At 50.4% G+C, this 18,066-nt stretch overlaps 1 protein-coding gene across 1 annotated transcript in view; it reads right to left on the bottom strand.

The window, feature by feature from the left end:
- Positions 1-3,389: 3,389 nt before the first annotated feature.
- The window catches only part of EPAS1 (endothelial PAS domain protein 1), a gene marked incomplete at its 5' end in the record, with an annotated part of 35,933 nt that continues 21,256 nt past the window's right edge, over positions 3,390-18,066 (bottom strand). Inside the window, 10 exons of the mRNA XM_049649834.1 lie at positions 3,390-5,536; positions 6,093-6,260; positions 6,575-6,698; positions 6,909-7,035; positions 7,919-8,412; positions 9,402-9,512; positions 10,028-10,218; positions 11,341-11,555; positions 12,222-12,369; positions 17,490-17,596. Coding sequence (XP_049505791.1) covers positions 5,385-5,536; positions 6,093-6,260; positions 6,575-6,698; positions 6,909-7,035; positions 7,919-8,412; positions 9,402-9,512; positions 10,028-10,218; positions 11,341-11,555; positions 12,222-12,369; positions 17,490-17,596 — 1,837 coding nt within the window. The remainder of the gene's footprint in view (positions 5,537-6,092; positions 6,261-6,574; positions 6,699-6,908; positions 7,036-7,918; positions 8,413-9,401; positions 9,513-10,027; positions 10,219-11,340; positions 11,556-12,221; positions 12,370-17,489; positions 17,597-18,066) is intronic.

Here is an 18,066-nt window from a genome sequence, read left to right as displayed (position 1 = left end):
CTCCTCTCTGGCGGTGACTATCTGCATGCTTCCTTTTCTCCACACCTCTCTCCAACCCCTGTCTGACCTTACTAAGGCCTCCGGTTCACTGAGCCTACCGATTTTGCATCGATCATCATCCGCCTCATCTTTTTTTCTTTCCTTCTCAGACAACTTAGTTTTCACGGTCTAGCATAATAGTCTTGGAAACATTCCTAGTTCCTTCTAACATACTGCCCCGGCTGCCCCCCAACCTGGTAACCTCAGCTATCCATCCATTCTGCCTCCACTAAGGTGGACCAATGTGGTTGGAGAAAAACAACTGTGCCAATGGGCTAATTTGTGATCCAAATCGCATTTCAGCATCTAATACTAACCATCAATCTGACCTCCTGGAATGACAGTTCCATACTTCTCTCTCCTCAAACTGATAACGCCTCCCATCCTCTCCACTGATGGTCTTGTCTCACACATCACTGAGGAAATGGAAACAATTAGATTAGAGGTTGCTCATCATCTTCCCCCCATCAATTCCGCCTGACAGGCCGCAGACTCATTCTTCTCTTTACTCCCCCCCCCCCCCCCCGCTTTAAAACGATCAACTGCCCATGCTTCCATCTATGGGTAGCCACTCCATGCTGCACTGGATCCCATCTGTGGCCACCCCACCTTCTCGGTGGTGGTATTCCTGAAAGTATCCCTTCTCTTTTCTGTCCTGATCGATTTTTCCCTCTGCCATCACCATCTAAACACTCCAAATACTATAGCTCATCTTGAAACATAACTTCCCTGAAAAAAAAATCTGTAACTTTACAGGGGGGCAACCTGACACGCAGTACCTCAGCCAACTAATTGAGATGAACATCAGCAGTGAGATGTCACATTGATTGTATGTGGCCTTGATACGAAACGATGAGAATGGCACTTTACCTCTACAGTCTTCCTCCCACAAACCCATCATCTAACTATTCTAACTATGAAGATAACGTGAGAGAAATCCAAATTGAGGGATGCTGTAATTTAAGAATATCTGAATAGCACTCCTCAAAACTGTCAAGGTCATCAACAACACGGAAAGTCTGAATGGCTCTTATGATGGACCATGAAAACTATCAGTGTAGAGAAACCTAAGGACTCATGGTAATTACGTGCAGTGTGGTATCTGGGATGGGATCCTGGAACATAAAAGAAATACTTTAGGCCAAAACTAAGAAAATTTGAATAAAGTACAGATTTTAGATAATAAGAACGTCTCCATATTGGTTCCTTTGTTGTGACATGTGTCCCATAGTAATGTTAACAAAAGAGGGAACTGGGTGCAGGAATGCTCTAGAATATTCTTGCAACTTGTTTATGATTCTAAAATTACTCTAAAACGGAAGTTCATTAAATGTTAAAAAGCAAAACCACCTGTCCTCCAGCTTTACTCCATTTCCCTGCTTCCCTTCACAGGGAAACTTCCTGAAAGAGTTGTGTGTTGCTGTGGTCTCTATCTGCCCCTGCCCCACCCAGCTCATTCCTCAATCTACTCCCATCAAGCTGCTTTTCTTAGCTCTCTACCCAAATTACTTCGGACAAGGTCAGTGATGATCTTCGATCTTCGTGTTCCCAAACCTGATGTTCCCAGAGCCAACTTTGTTTCCTTCTCTTACCTGGCCTTTCAGTCTAGGGTGTGACCCAGTTAACTGTTCCTGCTTCCTGGAACACCCTCTTCCATTAGCTTTTGGGATGTGACATTCCTGGGTTTTTCCTACTCGTGGCTGCTTCTGCTTAGCCTCTTTGCTGGCTCCTCCTCTGACTTTGACCAGCACTTACATGGCCCAAAGGCTCTACCTTAGAATGGTACTCTATGCTCTAATCTCCTGGGTAATTTAATCCAGTCTCATGAAGTATAACTTACCTGCTGTTGACTCCCAAATTTATATCTCCAGGCCTCATCTATGAAATAGGGATTTTCTACCCAGTTCACAGGGAGGCAGACACAGGCTCTCGGGCATGAAGGGGCTTCCCCGAGGTTACACAGCTAGAAGCAGCAGAGCCAGGACCTGAACTCACGTCTTTGTGACTACAGGCCTGTGCTGTGAGTGGCCAGGCTGCCCTTTCCCCCAGTCTAGCATCCTGTCTGCTCCCCAGGGTCCCCTGCATGTACTATCCATTCTGGCCTTATGCTTTCGTCCTCCTCCTACACTCCTGGAATGACCTTCCCGCCATTCCCCCCTTACTAAGCTTCTTCCCTCCCAGCTGTGGTGGGAGGTTTCTGCATTCTTGAGGCCCAGGCTGATCTTTCCTGGCCTCCCCTGAACTGCCACAGGACCTGGACTCTGCCCAAAAGCAACTGAGGGCTCATTTGCATCTATTAGTTTTGTGCTTTTTGAACCCAACATGGGCGTCCTTGGCCCAAGTACAAGTGTAGCTGGGGACACTGGAGCACAGTATTTGAGACAGGGACTATCTGGGAAAATGCGGGCCAAGGGCCTCCATCATTGTACACCAGCTCACACAGGGGAGTTGTTCAGGATTTTGTTTCCGCCACTATCTGGTAAGCTCTTGTGGAGATCATGACTTCACCAAATGAGTATAGTTAAAAAAACAACTGTGTGTAGGGGGGAATACTTTAAAACTCTTTTCTCCTGGGTCCTGCCTGGGTGGTCATGGAAGTGAAGGAATTAATTTCATTTTCACAGAGGCCACAGAGAAGCCAAGCAGTTCCCATTGGGGCCACAGAGGTCAAAGGAATATGCTGGAATGGCCGGTGCTAGGACTGATGGTTGTAAGCAGAGGCTGCTGCCGGCTGTCTCCCCAGCCCTGCATGGAGACAGCTGCCTATTCATAAGCAGGTCATGATTTAGAAAAGTAAAATCTGAACTCGAGAACGCATCACATACGGTCTCGGTCTGAGGCGGTCTTTGCCCTTCCCATCCTACCTAGGAAGGTCCCGCTGGAGCCCTGCCACCTCCAAATGGAGGTCCTTCCTGACCCTTCATGCAGCTGTCACGCTGCTTCACATAGTCTTCTGAAAGCAGGGCCGTGACTTCTGTCCTTGGGGACCCCCTAGGATATGAGAAAGGGCCCAGAGGCAGACAGAAAAATATGTGGGAAATATGGACAATGCAACATGGCGCCCGGTCTTGAGCCGCTCCTAAGTGTTAATGTTGCTCTGTTCTTCCTGTCAGCTGGCCTCCGTTGCCTCACAGAGATCAGCGCCAAGGTTCGTGGTCTGTAAACTGTTTAACAGATTCTTTGCTTTACGTCGGTGTAGCCCATGATAAGTCCCCACGGAACAAGAGTCACCGGCAGTGGTAGGATCAGAACACTTTAATAAGATATCAGTGTCAAAATACATTTCTTTATAAAGTTAAGCTCCCCTATAGTAATAATGTTGTCAGTAGGAGTTTGACAATACAATAATGTTCATGAACTCGTTACGTTGACAGGTAAGGTTACTATGAAGCTTGGAATATTTTTCAGAGTGTTTTAGTAAAACTGCAAGGGTAAAAATGCCCTTAATGCTGAGGCAACACACACAGGAAATCAAACACCAAACACCAGCGTTTACGCGTCAGTAACCCTTCAAGTTCTGCCGCCGTGCGTGGGGCAAAGCGGTGGTGCTAAAGTGTGATTTGGTCAATGCAGCGACCAGGTCATTCTTCTTAGAGATTTCTTTTGAAATTGTTTTTTTTGTTGTGTTTTTGGCAATATGTCCCTCCAGCTTTACCAAAGTCTTCACCTGCTGTGCTTTGTGTGTGTTTCTAGAAACTTCCTTGTTGTATCCAGGACAGAAAAGCTCCATGTGATTGGTATTTAAAAACCAAAAAGGTATCGTCCTTCTTACCCAGTGAGTTACAAAGTGCTCTGAGAACACTTGATTTTCAGTGCTTCCTACCTAAATAAGTCACTTCAGGTGACAGACAGAACTTGGGGAAGGCCTGAGGCTAGGGGCCACCCAGGAAGTCTGCCTGCTGTTCCTCGCTGGGCCACCTAACGGCAGGCTGAGGAAGGGGTGCGTGGCCGGTCAGGACCAGCTGTGCCCCCTTCCCATATCCTCTCTCAGGCCAGCAACATGTGCTCCCGGCTGGTAAGCTGGGAGCACCATGGCTGGATCACGACCCCCATTTCTGAATCCTGTCTTTCATGAACTCCCACCGAAACCGTCTCGTGGTAATTCTGGAAATATCCAAATGTGCCATGTGAAAGACCTTTTGGGTCCCATAGCTCAGTGCACTTGAAGGGCTGGCAAAAAATCTGAAGAAAAATTAAAGCACTTCCCCTCCCTTAGATTTGCCCCACCCTCACCCCCACCCCATGACATGCCATCAGACCCTCTTGGCAGCAATAATATACATACATACATACATACATAATACATATAGAACATGAGAAGACAGCTCACAGTGCTCCCACACTTTATGATTCCACGTCTTGGATTGTCTGTCATGCCCAGGGCATATCCCCGAAGCAAAAAGCCACCAGCAAGAGGCCTTGAGCAGTGCTGGTACAGGCCCGTGGGAGTTCTGTACAATCTGCAGTGTCAGCAACACCAGGGGAGAGAAAATGGACAGCTTCAAAAAGATCTTAAAGTGATTTCGTGAGCAGGATTCCATTTCCAAGTTTTTAGATATTACAAAGTACCCATATATATGATAAACACTTAACCCAGATATAACTTTTCTTTTTAAAGAACTCTTATATTTTTGAATAATAATTACCAAACAAATCCACTGAATGCGGGAGAAAAACCACACTGGGGGAAAAGCCACACTACACAACCTTCACAGTTAACCCCATATGCTGGAGCCCACCCTTTGCATTTTCCTTTTCCCCAACGGTTGTGTCAAAATTAGAGCCGAGAGTCAGCTGAAGAAAAGAAGAAAAGATGGAAATTATATGGTGATTAGTTTTAAAAAAGAAAGAAGGGCTTTGAGAGGGAAGAGGCCATGAAAATCAAGCTTGGAAAGCAAAATTATTTTGTTTCTCTTTGGCAACAACAACAACAAGACCTTTTTAGTTAAATGAAGCCAAAGCTTTCCCTACAAGAGAACAAATGTACACAAAACTCGTTAGTATGGATATCGTGTGTGTGAGAGAGACAGAGGGACCCATGAATAATATAAATTAGAAGTAATCAAAGTCGGGGGAAGAAAAATCTTACAAAATTTAAGAACGTTTCATTGACAGAATAAAACACAGCAGGTAAAACAACTGTGCATCTTAAAAATACACTAAAGTGAGCATCTTTAGAAAAAGGCCACCACGTGGGGACGTGGGCGAGTTCACCAGGTAGGTACATCTTGTAAAAAGTGTGTTGGTGTTAGAAATACCTAGTTGCAAAAACAGACGTAGAGAGTGAAGCTGGTGGGGCGGCGCGGGCAGGGGGGCGGGGGGCCTGCCCAGTGGAGGGCCCTGGCTCAGGTGGCCTGGTCCAGGGCTCTGAGGAGGTCCCCTCCTTGCAGGAGCGTGGAGCTTCCTGGCACAGGAACATTCACCTCACAGTCATATCTGGTCAATTCGGGCAGCAGGTAGGGCTCAAAGGAGGGCCCAAGCAGCCGACTCGCCATGCCTGAAAGAATGAGAGTTTTAAAAACATGGTACCAAATGTGCCAAAAGGGTCTCTTCCATAAGAGGGGTTCTGGCGTGTTTCCCCCAAACAGTACCCTTTTCGTGATGGTATCTATGTTTTGTAAATGGCAGCACCTCAGGCAGCCCAGGGAGGAAGACGGGCATCAGGTGCCTAACCCAGAGAACAAGGTCCAGGAGGGTGGCCCCTGCAGAGCTCTCTGGGCACGTCCTCCGCTCAATTCCTGCCTGAAGGCAGAGCGGCACTCCTGCTATGGGAGTGAGCAGCAGGCAGTATGGTAACATGAAACCCTGAGCAAAAGACATGGGTTCGGGGACTCGTAGGTCCAAAGGGCCCTGGATGTCCCTTCTAGAGCCCTGTGGGCACACGGCACCCAGCCCCTGCTGTAGTAAAAATCTGGAAAGGTCGCTGCCTTCCAGGGCGTCAGTCTCATTCTCGTGCCCTGCTGAGCTCTGTGGCCTTGTGAGATCCAGCTCCTGGCGCTCTCTGTCCCCCGTCAGACCCTAGCATGGCGGGTCCACTTCCTGAACGCACTCACCTGACACCTTGGGAGCTGACGGCAGGCTGTAGTCTTGGTACTGGGGTGCGTAGCACTGTGGGGGGAACCCACTCTTGGTGTTCTCCCTGGGGCTCATGGCAGACGGCGGCGGTGGCAGATGTCTCAGAGGCTGTCCCGCACCCCTCATGGGAAGTTGGGTGAACTCATCTGAAAGACCAATGCCGGCGAGTGAGGGCGGTGCCGGGCCGAGGGAAGGGAGAGGCTGTCAGCCCCCAGCATCCCCCTTCCTTCACAAAAGGTGCTCGGAACTAGAGCCAGCTCCTGGGGCAGCAGAGCCCAGAGCTTTCTGACTGTATCGGCTGAGCCAGAGTGGAAAGGGGGTGCTGGGTGTGTGGAAGGCAGGGCAGAGGACACCACCCTGTTCTACCACGGCTCAGAGGTGCAGGCGGTGAGACGGTGGGGGATCCCGGGTGGGCCCCTGCAAACACTGTCCCCCCAGGAGGCCTGGGCCTGCTGCTTACCACTGGGGGCGCTTGCGCTCAGCAACTTGTCGGGCACCAAAGGGCAGTTCACGCTGCCCCTGAGGCTCTTCATCCTTTTCCACATCTGATGTGAAGTGCTGCTGCCTGATGGGTCCCCCTGGATCTAGAGGGGAGAAGGCCAGATACCTGGTCCTCAAACTGAGTCGGGGGTGGGCTGCTCTCTATGCAAGGCTGTATCCCTCCCTGCTGCCCGTCATAGGCTCTCTGAGCCCTCACAGCCATGGTGAGAGTTTCTGCCCGGGCCGGACCTCTGCTCTCAGGCTGTTTCCACCCCCAGCCAGCGTCCCTAGGCCACACCAGGCAGATGGCTCACCCCGCTCAGGTCCTGGAAGGCCTGCTCCTCATATTCTCGCTGTCGCTTCAGCTTCAGCTTGTTGGACAGGGCTACCATGGCCGGGCTCATCACATCCGGGCCCTGGGGCCCAAAGCCTTTTGCAGACCTGCCAAGCCCGAGAGAGTGAGCTGTGAAGAAGTGGGGAGCCCCATACCCCCCAGGGCCTTCCCCCTGCTCCAGGGGACCTCCCAGAACCAGTAGTTGACCATGCTGGCTCTAAGGCCCAAAGGGCAGAGTCCCAGAGGAGGGGCAGGAGCTTGAGATACCGATGGCTCAGATCACCTGTACCTCCCTCCACATCTGCCTGCTGGCCCAGCTGTACCCAGACAGCCTTTAGGCCTGACCTCATTCCATCTGTCCTTAAGACCACTGTCTCCTGCCCTGTCTCTCCCCTGTACCACTGCCCGGAACCATTCCCCACTGAGGACCAGTGATGGGCAAGTGCCCCAGGGAAGCATAACCAGTAGGTCCTGGGAGCTAGAAGTCACATCCCAACCATGTGACTCCGCCCAGTGAGCACCCTGCTGGTTGGCATGAGGCTTATTGGGGAGATTTAAAGGAGCCCTAAGATGTTGCTGCACTAGGACCTTGGGAAGCCAAAAGGCAGGGTGAATCAAGGGCATCTTTTTGCTTTTCTCAATCAGGGTTCTAGGAGAGAACTAAGAAAATAGTCACTCAAATCATTCTTTGCATTCTGTGGCTCAGCTGATGAATCCTGGTCTGAAGAGAGAGACGGTGGGGCTCAAGGCCCTCAACACCCCCCTTCTCTTCCTTCTCTGGGCCTCAGTCCCCTCTTGGTCTCCAGCCCTGATAGAAATATGTCCTGCTTGAGGCCTCACATACCTTGGGGTGATTCCCTCAACGCATCCAGACTCTGAGTACAGAGAAGGCTGTGGTAGGGGGGAAGGGGAGGAGGCAGGGAGCCTTTCTGGGGCCCCAGAGATTACAGTGGGAGTCTGCTGCTTCAGCCAAGGGGCTCTGCCACTTACTTTTTCTTGAAGACGGAGAGATGGGGCGAGTTGACGGGGGGCCCCAACGGTGATGGCCCCAAGGACTCCGTGTGCTGATCCACAACAGGCCACTTCGTGGGCCCAAAATGTAATGGCGGATCAGGGGGCCACTGTGTGCTGCTGGACCTGCCTCCCAGGGAGGAGAGAGGGGTGCCGGCTTGGCCACAGCACGCGGGCAGGGACACTTTACTGCCGCCATCAAAGAAGATGGAGGACAGGGGCCGGTGCTCAGGCTCTATCTTCTTGCTTCCCAGCTGCTGTTGATACTTGTCCAGGAGGAAAGGGCTGTGGGAGGCCACAGGTGCCAGCGGCTGGAAGATGTTCGTCATGGTGCTGAAGCAGTGCTGGGGAGTCGACTGGGGCTTCTCCTGCAGAAGCCTCTCCTCGGGGCAGATGGGACTGAGCTGGAAGTCTTCCCCGTCCATGGGGATGTAGGGGGCCAGGGTCTCCAAGTCCAGCTCACTGAAGTCCGTCTGGGGGCAGGGCAGCGGGAGAGGAGCGGTGAGGCTGGTGCCTCCTGAGAACGCTGGTCCAGCCGCCGTCTGCCCCTCACAGCCCTGCCCCTGTCCCCCATCTCTCGTGCCCCTCCCGGCGTCCCTCCCTTGCTTCAGCACCTCTGGCCGTTGCCCACCAAAAGGAAACCCAGGTTTGTCTACCCATGTACGCGTCTCCCCGCATGTGATGCTAGCCTTTCCAGGGGTCCACCCCTCTTCAGCCTGTGCCCCACACTGCTGTCACTGCCTCACCCACCCCGAAATGCCCTCCTCTCTCCAGTCTACCTGTCCAACCCCTGCCCCCTTCTCTCCTGTGGCCCCAGTAAGACTTCTCTGCCTGTGGTGACTGCCCCTGGGGCCAGAGCATACACAGGGGCTCCTGGAAAGCCAGAAACAGCTTTATATGCCCCAGCACAAAGGACGTTTTACAGAATTGCAGGAGCTTGTGCGAGGCAGGGCAAAGAGACCAGCTGAGCAGCAAGGTGGGATTTGTTTTATAACTGGGACTGAGACAAAGGGGGATTAATAATTCTTCTTGGGGCTTTGTGAAATATCCACCCACCTCCTGTTTTTATAATGTTTCGAGAACAGTGGCCCTTCTGTTAAGAAGTGCGTTCCTAAAAAGTTGTGCGTAAGTGAAAATTTGTCAGACGCCTATTTTTAAATCCATTTCAAATAAAAATTGTTCTTACAGAATCCTAAGGTGAAGGTGTTTGTGAGGAGAGTAATTGCTCCTTATTGCTTCTAAACATCTCACAAATCTGGAGATGCTCTTTAAACATAGGGCCTCTTTAAAGAATGCAAGAGCTGGATTTGGCACACAAAGCAGAGGGCAGAAGGGGGAGAAGGGGCTACCCACCGGCCCCATTTCCCAGTTAAGACCAGGGCCTTGGCCAAGTGTTCCCACTGGTCTCCGCCAAAAGGAACGGGGCTGCAAGAATGGGCGTGAGCCTTCACGGTCCACCTACCTGGGTGCTGCCCTGGTCCTTTGCCTCTGTATCTATGGTGAAGAGCTTCTCGATCACTTCAATCTTCAGATCATCATTCAGAGATGTGTAATAGTCTCCGGGGCTGCTGGGCTGGGGGCCAGGAAGGAGGGTGACCAAGTCAAGAGTAGGACACTGGTCTTCCCAGAAGTCCAAGGTGAAAGGAGAAATCTATTTCTGGACCCACAGAGTCAACGCCAATCCATGGAACAAGCATGTGTAGAGGGAACAATCCTTACAAGAAGGCTATGGCCAGGGGCCAGTGGTGGGGAGGGGAGTGCTCCAGAAACTGTACAGCTGTCTGCCTCGAGCAGGATGGTTACTGCCCTGCACAGGGAATGAGCCACGGGCTCCAAGCTGTGTGTAACTTAGCCCCCATTTTCAAGGATCTTATCACATAGATGGGGGGGGGGGGTGCGGACAGATATTAATAGCAAACGGCTGGAACAGCCGGCAGGTAAGGGTTACCACTGCCCTAGGGGACTCTGGGATAGCTTGAGGGGCATGCGGGCAGTATTCTTGTCTGGGCGGTCTACTCAGCCATCCTGCAGCAGCCAGAAAGAGCAGCCCACCCTTTCAGTGTCCTCACCCCAAGACGGGGTGCTCACCGTGGAGCAGCTGCTGCTGCTGGTGGCACTTGGGGTGGCGCTCCCGGAGGCAGCCGCTTGGGGCACGGTGAAGGCGGGCAGGCTCCCGGCCTCGCTCTGGGTGCTGTGGCTCCTCAGCTCTCTGGACCACGGCTGGCTCGGGGGCAGAAGGGCACTGCTGTAGGCTGAGGACTTCTCAAAGTTCTGGCTCCCTGTGGAGACAAGGGCCTGGCCGCTTAACCCCCACAAGCACTAGGCCCACCCCTGGGCAGAGAAAACCCAAAGGAAGCACAGAGCGTCCGAGGAGGCTCTGAAGGTGTACCTGGGAGCTCAGCCCTCCATGCTCCGAGGTCTGGCTGTGACCAAGAGGCCATTACTGGGTCTGTGAGTCAATGAACAGGCTCCCTTTGAAGCGAACACCTTCCGGGAGCATCTCATTTTCAGAGACCTCATGTCAGATCCTAGCACCCACTTCCTTGACAGGCGATTGGGAATGTTGAGGAGGAGGAGGTTGCAAAAGGACAAGTGGACAATTTGCCTCAGTTCTGCCACAAAATAAGGAAGCTGCAAGACCTCTTGTCCTGGGGCTGCTGCCCTTTATAGTTTCTGAGGTTGCAATCCTCACATGGCCTTCCAGAGCACTTCTGAAGGGGCCAAGACAGTTGTAGGGTGAGCACGGGGAGGTGCTGCTGGCCCTGGGGCAGCTGTGCAAGGCTGGGGGAGGAAGATGGGGGTCACGACCTGGGAGCATGGGGCTCCCCGGGTGCACACTTGGGGTGCCTCCAGCACGGGAGGGGGACCAGGGCTGAAAATTTTGCCTGGGGCCATAGGACAGGCATCTCCACTGGACTGGCATACATTTTTAAGAAATAGTGCATATGAGGGCTTCATGCTGGGCCAGAATCTTTTCTCCATCCACATTTCTGGAATTATTTCTGACACTATTTCAGCCTGGCCCTCCACCTAAACAGTCAATCTGTCCTTCAAGGCCCAGGTGGAGATTTATCCTCTATGAAAATGTACCAGTGGCCTCAGGGTATCTCTCCTGCTGCCCCCTCCCTCGTCTCAGACTCTCTGCTGCCTGGACCAGAAAATCAGTAGACGTCTCAGGAGGGAGTCCCCCATAACCCCGCCCCACTCGGCACCGTGCAAGGTCAGAAGCAGGACTGTCTTAGTGGCAAGAGCATGCGTTGTGTTTTGGGGCTGAGCACAGTCTGGCCAAATTCACAAGACGCAGGGGTTAAGAAAAAGCTGAAGCCAGGGAAGCCTGCTACAGTCAGAACTGCCTCACCCAGAGAGGCTCAGCAGGCCCCTTTGAGCTAAGAAGCACCCACCAAAATCCAGGGCAATGATGGCATCCCCCGCAGTGGGGGCCAGCTGGGCCAGCTCCTCCGGCTCCTCCTTCAGCTTGGTGAACAGGTAGTCACTCTGCTCAGACACAGCCACCTCACTGCTGCTGTCAAAGATGCTGCTCATGGCCGTCAGGTGCGGCTTGAACAGGGATTCCGTCTGGTCCATGGAGAACACCACATCGTTCTTCTCAATCTCGCTGATGGGACGAGAGGTGTGTCAGACTTTCCGGGTTTTCCAGCAAAATCCTTTTACACCCCCGGACCCGTGGAATACCAGGTAGCCAAGCCTTTCAGCCAAAAACATGGGTTCGGCCCCCATGCCAGCGCTTTGTAAGGAACCACACGATGACGTCTGGAGTCATGGCAGCAGCAATCCTGAAGAGTGCCCTCTGAGTATGGATGGATCTTGGATGCTTTTTATTATTGTGTGTGGGCTGCACTGTGTACGTAGGTTTGAGGGCTTTTGTTTTTCTACTCTAGCAGTGTGACCACCTCCAGCTCTCTTCCCAGACACTATGGAGTGAAGGTGTTACATCTTCTCCCGGAAAGAACGAGCAATCCTCTTTCCTTGTCCCCCATTTAGAAAATATTAAGTGACAACTATGCTTTCTGCCTCCCCACGTGGGTCAGAGGCATGACACAGAGGACAAGCAGGGAGAAAGATGCAGGAAAAAAAAAAAAAACACTGTGAAGGGGAAATGCCAGGTGTCCTATAATTCCTGAGGCAGCCATAGAAATCCTGTGGGTCATAAGGATCAGCACTGCAAAGAGCTTGTGGAAGTAGTGCCCAGGTTCTGGCAGGTCTGGGTTCCCCGGGTCTGCTGCCCTCAGTCCAGGGAGAACCGTGGCCCTCATAGGCTTACCTCAGGACATAGTTCACACACATGATGCACTGGGGCTGCAGGTTGCGAGGGTTGTAGATGACCGTCCCCTGGGTCTCCAGCCACACGTAGCCCCCATGCTTTGCAAGCATCCGGTACTGGCCACTCACCACCTGACCTTTGGTGCACACTGGGGGAGGAGAAACGGAGCCTGAGGTCAGGGAGGTTGGAAAGGGAGACCTCACAGGGAAGGCAGTCTGCAGGGAAACAGACAAGACTGGCCCCTAAGGCAGCAAGGACCTGCTTATGGCTTCTTTCCTCCTCCAGATTGTTCTAAATGCTCATGTAGCATTTGTTTACTGTATGAAAGCCCTGGGAAGGCGTCTCACATTCCCTACTCCGGAATTCTTCATCTGCTCCCAGTAAAAAGGAATCAATAAATCTCCTTAAATTAAAGTCTAATGTTAGAATTTCTGGTAGTTTTCCAACCTGGACATATACATTTTTATTCCTTGGGAATTCATTCTTCAGAATCCTAGCTCAGAACTCAAATCACAGAGAACTGGAAGAGGCACAGTGTAAGCATTAGAAAATCTTGCTTCATGGGGACTTTGGGAAAAGAACAATCCCCCTGAGATTTGGTTTCCTTATCTGCAAAATGAGGTACTGATAAAAATAATAGTAATGATGATAATCATTCTTAACTACCCGTATACCACAGCTATTTGTACTGGGCACAACGTCTGCCTGTCTGGCTTATCAGGTGCAGAAGTGTTGACTGAATATCCTGGACAAATGCTGTATAGGAAAAGCCACCTCTTCCCCAGGGCTGCAGGTAACGTTGTGAGGGACCCCACGGAGAAGACCCAGATTCTCTGTAAATGCAGAGAATTGCCCCCCGTTCTCTGGGTACGCTCACGGGCCACCTCCCCATTCACCAGCCCTGTGTGGTGGAGGAAGGCAGCGTGGTTCACGCTAACGCCACTTGTGGTCTTTTACATTAATGTTTTTCTAGGCACAGTTACCGTCTTCAAAAATTGAACAAGCACCACCTCCAGGGTGCAGGAAATACTAACTTACGGGTGTGCAGTGCTTTGCAGCGGTCAAACCCATCTCAAGATGAACGCACTGCTGCAAAGCAACTAGAAATGCCCGCACGTAAGTGATCAGTGAGGATGAGTGTTATCAGCAGCTCATGTGACACATGGTGACACCATGAAGTGTCTCCTGTGATTCCTGTTTTACATCTGAAGAAACGGAGGCTTCGAACTATTGAGTGACTTACTGAAAGGTCCCCTCGGTGGAAACAGTAGACGGGATCACAGCCTAAATTAAAGACTCCTAATCTAGGCTTTCGTGGTTCGGTTTTCATTTTTAAAATCAACTGGAGTGAGGTTTAATTTACCTTCAATAGAAAATGCACCTGCTTTAAGCACACAGTTCAGTGAGTTTGGACTAACGTACACACTCTTGCAGCTATCACCCCACAATCAAAGGTAAATGCCCTTCCCGTCACCCCTCCCCCACACCACCAAATTCTTTATGCCTCCTGATGGTTAATCCCCATCGCCACCCCTGGTCCCAGGCCACCCCTGATCTATTTTCTGTCACTGCATGTTGCTCTTCTCTCCATCTGCATGTAAGTGGAGCCATACAAGAGTGTGTACTCATTTGTGTCTGGCTTCTTGTCACTCAGCATGTTTTCCAGATTCCTCATGGTGCTGCAGGTATTCATGGTTTGTTCCTTTTTATAGCTGAGTAGTATTCCATTGTATGGAGGTACCATAATTGGTTTATCCATTCACCTGTAGATGGATGTGTAAGTTGTTTTCAGTTTCTTTGCTTATTACCAATAAAGCTGCTATAAACATTTGTGTACAGATCTTGGTACGGACACGCATTGTGGGTGCAGCTAGGAGTGCAATGGCCAGATCACACGCTAAGAACACACTTCCCTTATAAGAAGCGGCCACGTTACTTTCCAAAGTGGTGTATCAGCCTCATCTAATCTTTTTAACAAAATCCTGGGCCATAGAGAGGACAGATACGATCTTCTTTTAACAGGAAGAAACTAAAGCCGGGGGGATGGTGACCTGCTTGACATGATGCAGGACAACAGTGACACAGTCTGGGCTGGACAACAGCACTCCAGGCACCACGCTCTCTTCCTATATCCCCCAAGCCACCATTCACTGGGAAGACTTGATTTGCTATTGCTGTGGTCTGAAATCATCAGGGACTCCTTGGCCAAAGAAATCACTTCCTCCCTGATGTCCCTTTATGTGCCCTGCTGAGGATCCCTTGCTGCAAAGAAACGATTCTTGCACAATTTCAAGTGCCTGGAGTTAACTTATTTAGTGGGATCTTAATGCAGACAAAGTTCAGGGCTCTTACTCTTTTTGATTAAACAGTACAGTGAGCAAAGGTCTTAACTACATTTCTAGTGATTGCAGGCGAGGGCCTGCTCTGTCAGTAGAATATAATTACGCCTGCTTTCTAACCATCTGCTCATTAATGCCAGCCTTGGTGAGGGGCCTGCTCCCTGGTAGATAGGCCTTTTATGGCCTTTAATCTTGTTTTCTTAAGAGCACATAATGTCCTCACACAACAAAGAGAAACCGACCCCCCCACCTTCCCGCCTAGCTCTTCCCACCCCTACCTCCAAGAGTAACAATGTATAAATTACTAATCCATTTGGAAATGATGGCTTTCAATTATCTAAATCTGGTTTGGGGACAGAGCTTCCCCAGTAATTTCAATGGTAAACTTTCACAGGCTAAAACACACATAGATGCGGAAACTCAGGATGCTGGTGTAAAAACCTGGACCAGCCTCAAAGTTGGGCCTCCAATTATTCCACAGCATTGGTGTGAATCTGTGCTACAACTTTATTTGCACAAACCCAATCTCTCTCTCTCTCTCTCTCTCTCTCACACACACACACACACACACACACAGAAATAGATGCTTCCGTTTTAGCTGGCATTAACACGATTTCCAACCCATGCAGATTTCCCTTTGTTGGATTTGGGTTTGCTGGCTGGGTACAAGGCCTCTGAGCTCAGAGCAGCTTCACTTGGCTTCATCAGGAGAAGAAGGGAGCCTGTGATTTCTATTTGGGTCATGAATTACCTTTAAGTGTGCCTAATGCTTAAATATACAGATTCAATAAAAAGCACCATATTTTCCCTGGAGTCAGCAGGAAACTGATATGACAAATTTTTACCCCAGCTCTGTTTTAAGGATCCAGGATTTTCTAAGAAGAAAGAAAAAATCTTTTTTATATGCCTTGTGAGAAGTCATCATTTTTGTTCCCTTTGATAGTAGTGACCTCCACTTTCCCACCCCAGAAGACAAAGTACAATACTGTCCTCCAGGAATTCCCAGAACCTTCTAGTACCTTCTAGTCTACTTGTAGAATCCTAATTTGACTTCACCCTTGGCTCATTAAAAAAAAAAGCTGGACTTTTCCCCAATTTTACGTCTAAAGGAGCAAAGGCCCAGAAAGCCAGGCCCTGGGCCAGAGCTGGGCCAGAGCCCAGGTCCCTGAGTCGCATTGTTGGGATAACTTTGGGAGCGAGAACCATCATGTAACAGAAAAGCATGGGGAATCCTACCACGAAGGCTAGAACCACATCCTACAATTTCAAAGCTGGGGGAGGCTAGGGCTGGGTCACATCCATGGGCACCCATCTCTGGGTCTCTAAGTGGGACTGAATCTAGGTTGGTTTTTTTGCCAGAGAGCAGAGTGATAAACTTCTCTGAGATATCCTCAGGGGCCCTTCTGCACTGTCAGCTCAAACCCCAAAGCCATGAGGAATAAACAGAGAGACCAATTAGAAAGAGAAGATCCCACTCCATAAGAGAATATTAACTGTGCTCACGTACAGCTTATAGGGGTTGCTAATCTGTTAGCTGCTCTGAACTCAGCTGGCCTAGCCTTAGGACAGACAATGGATTTAAGAACAATGGACACACAGCAGCACCGCCATTTTCTTCACTGCTGCCCCAAGCCACAGCTAATCCTGGAGGCCCAAGAGCAGCAGGGCCCCAGGGAATCTTGTTAGACTTACCCATTTTTAATCCTCCTATAATCCTCTCAGCACCTTGGTCTGCACCACTATCACCACTTATTTTGAAGCATTCTTTCCCAAATATGTGTTTTGCCCTTGGGTTTATCACTCAGTGCCTGCATTTTGCCAAACACTGTGCTAGATATTGAGGCTAAAGGTAAGAGCCACCTTGCTCCCACAGAGCCCACAACCCTCCTTTTCCTTCAGAAATGAGATCCCTTAAGTCGGGCAGTAATCCCATAAATTTCTCTGTCCCCCAGTGGGCCAATATAGGGTTATAGGCCCAGAGTCCTTGCATGTTGACGGGCTGTATGGATTTAAGGAAGTTGTCTTGGATCACCTGCAAATAGGATGTCTGAATTAGGAAAATGGCTAAGTGAATGCATTAGAGTTGCCCTGTCCCATACGGTAGCTACTAGCCAGGTGTGGCTATTTAAATTTAATTAAATTAAACAAAAAATTCAGTTCCTCAGGTGTACTAGACATTTCATATGGACTATGCAGGTATAGAACAGTTCCACTGCAGAAAGTTCTATTGGACAGTCCTGTTCCAGAATCTCTTTTAGAATTCAGGTTTTCGTTCAAGGGGCAAAGCACAGTGTCCATATGCCATCACTAGTATGCCTGGGATAGCCTCCAACTGACTTCTCTGATCCAGCAAGATCTCTTGGGAGAACCACAGCCTACCTCAACACATCTTTTGAGTTGTGCCCTATGACTTTCACCCATGTAGCCCCATCCTCCCCCATCCTTCAAGGTGCATCTCAAGTGCTCTGTCCTCTCCTTTTCCTGAACTCTCCCAGGCCTCCTCTTCTCAGGATGTGTGGACTTCCTTCAATAGCATACAACCCAGTTGACTGTGTGTTGTCTCGTACTGCTCTCTACAGAGCTGTCCCACAGGGTTGTACAGACTGCTGACTGCATGTGGGTGTTGGGTGGAGGTGGCCAGTGGGGACTGAGATTCAGCCTGCCTTCCACTCGCCAAGCTGTGTGCCTTGGCATGGGTGTGTCCCCCCCTGAGGAAGGGTGTGTGCCCTCTTCCTAATTTGTGTGAAGTTGTCATCTGGGCTGGTGGCAGCCTCAGTTTCTGACCATCCTGAGGGCACGGGGCTCGTCTGCCACAGAAGATGTGACGTCTGTGAAGGAGGTAAGCAGGTCTTATCTCACTGGTCACACCTCACTCAAGGCCATATTCCACAGATACAAGGGAGCCACATAGGGCACTCCAGGAACTTACGGTTCTGGTGACTTTTGGTCATGTTCTCTGAGTCCAGGGCATGGTAGAACTCGTAGGCTGAGCGGCCGAGCAGCTCCTCAGGGTGGTAACCAATCAGTTCTGTGATTCTGAATTTAAAAAAAAAAAAAAAAATCACGTGGGAAGAGACACTGCATGAATGTGGGCGGGGGCTCAAGGAGCTAAATCCAGAAGGTAAATCAAATACACGCATTCTGATGAAAACACTCCAGGCTTCCTGGTCACACCATTCATCCAAGTTAAAAAACAAAACAAAACATGTGGTCAACCTGCAACTGTGGCTCCACCCAACCTCCGCTCTTCCTGCCCTTCCCGGACTCATGTTTGGAGGGTCAGGATTCCTATCCCCCAGCCCCAATATACACGTACACCTAGTCTCCAACAACCACTGGACGGGGCTCTCCCACCCTCCACCTCCCGATTTCTGCAGGCGAGGGAGCAGAGATCCAGGGAGAGCAGACAATTTTGCTTGATGCCCACACAAGCATCCAGGGACAGACCAAGAATGAAAACCAGGGATCCGATCGCCAGCTCAAGCTTATGCTAGTACAGGGTGATA

Source organism: Panthera uncia (assembly GCF_023721935.1).
Source record: "Panthera uncia isolate 11264 chromosome A3 unlocalized genomic scaffold, Puncia_PCG_1.0 HiC_scaffold_11, whole genome shotgun sequence".
NCBI classification, from domain to species: Eukaryota; Metazoa; Chordata; class Mammalia; order Carnivora; family Felidae; genus Panthera; species Panthera uncia.
Note: the sequence above shows the minus strand (reverse complement) of the source record. Positions and strands in the feature narration are given on the sequence as shown.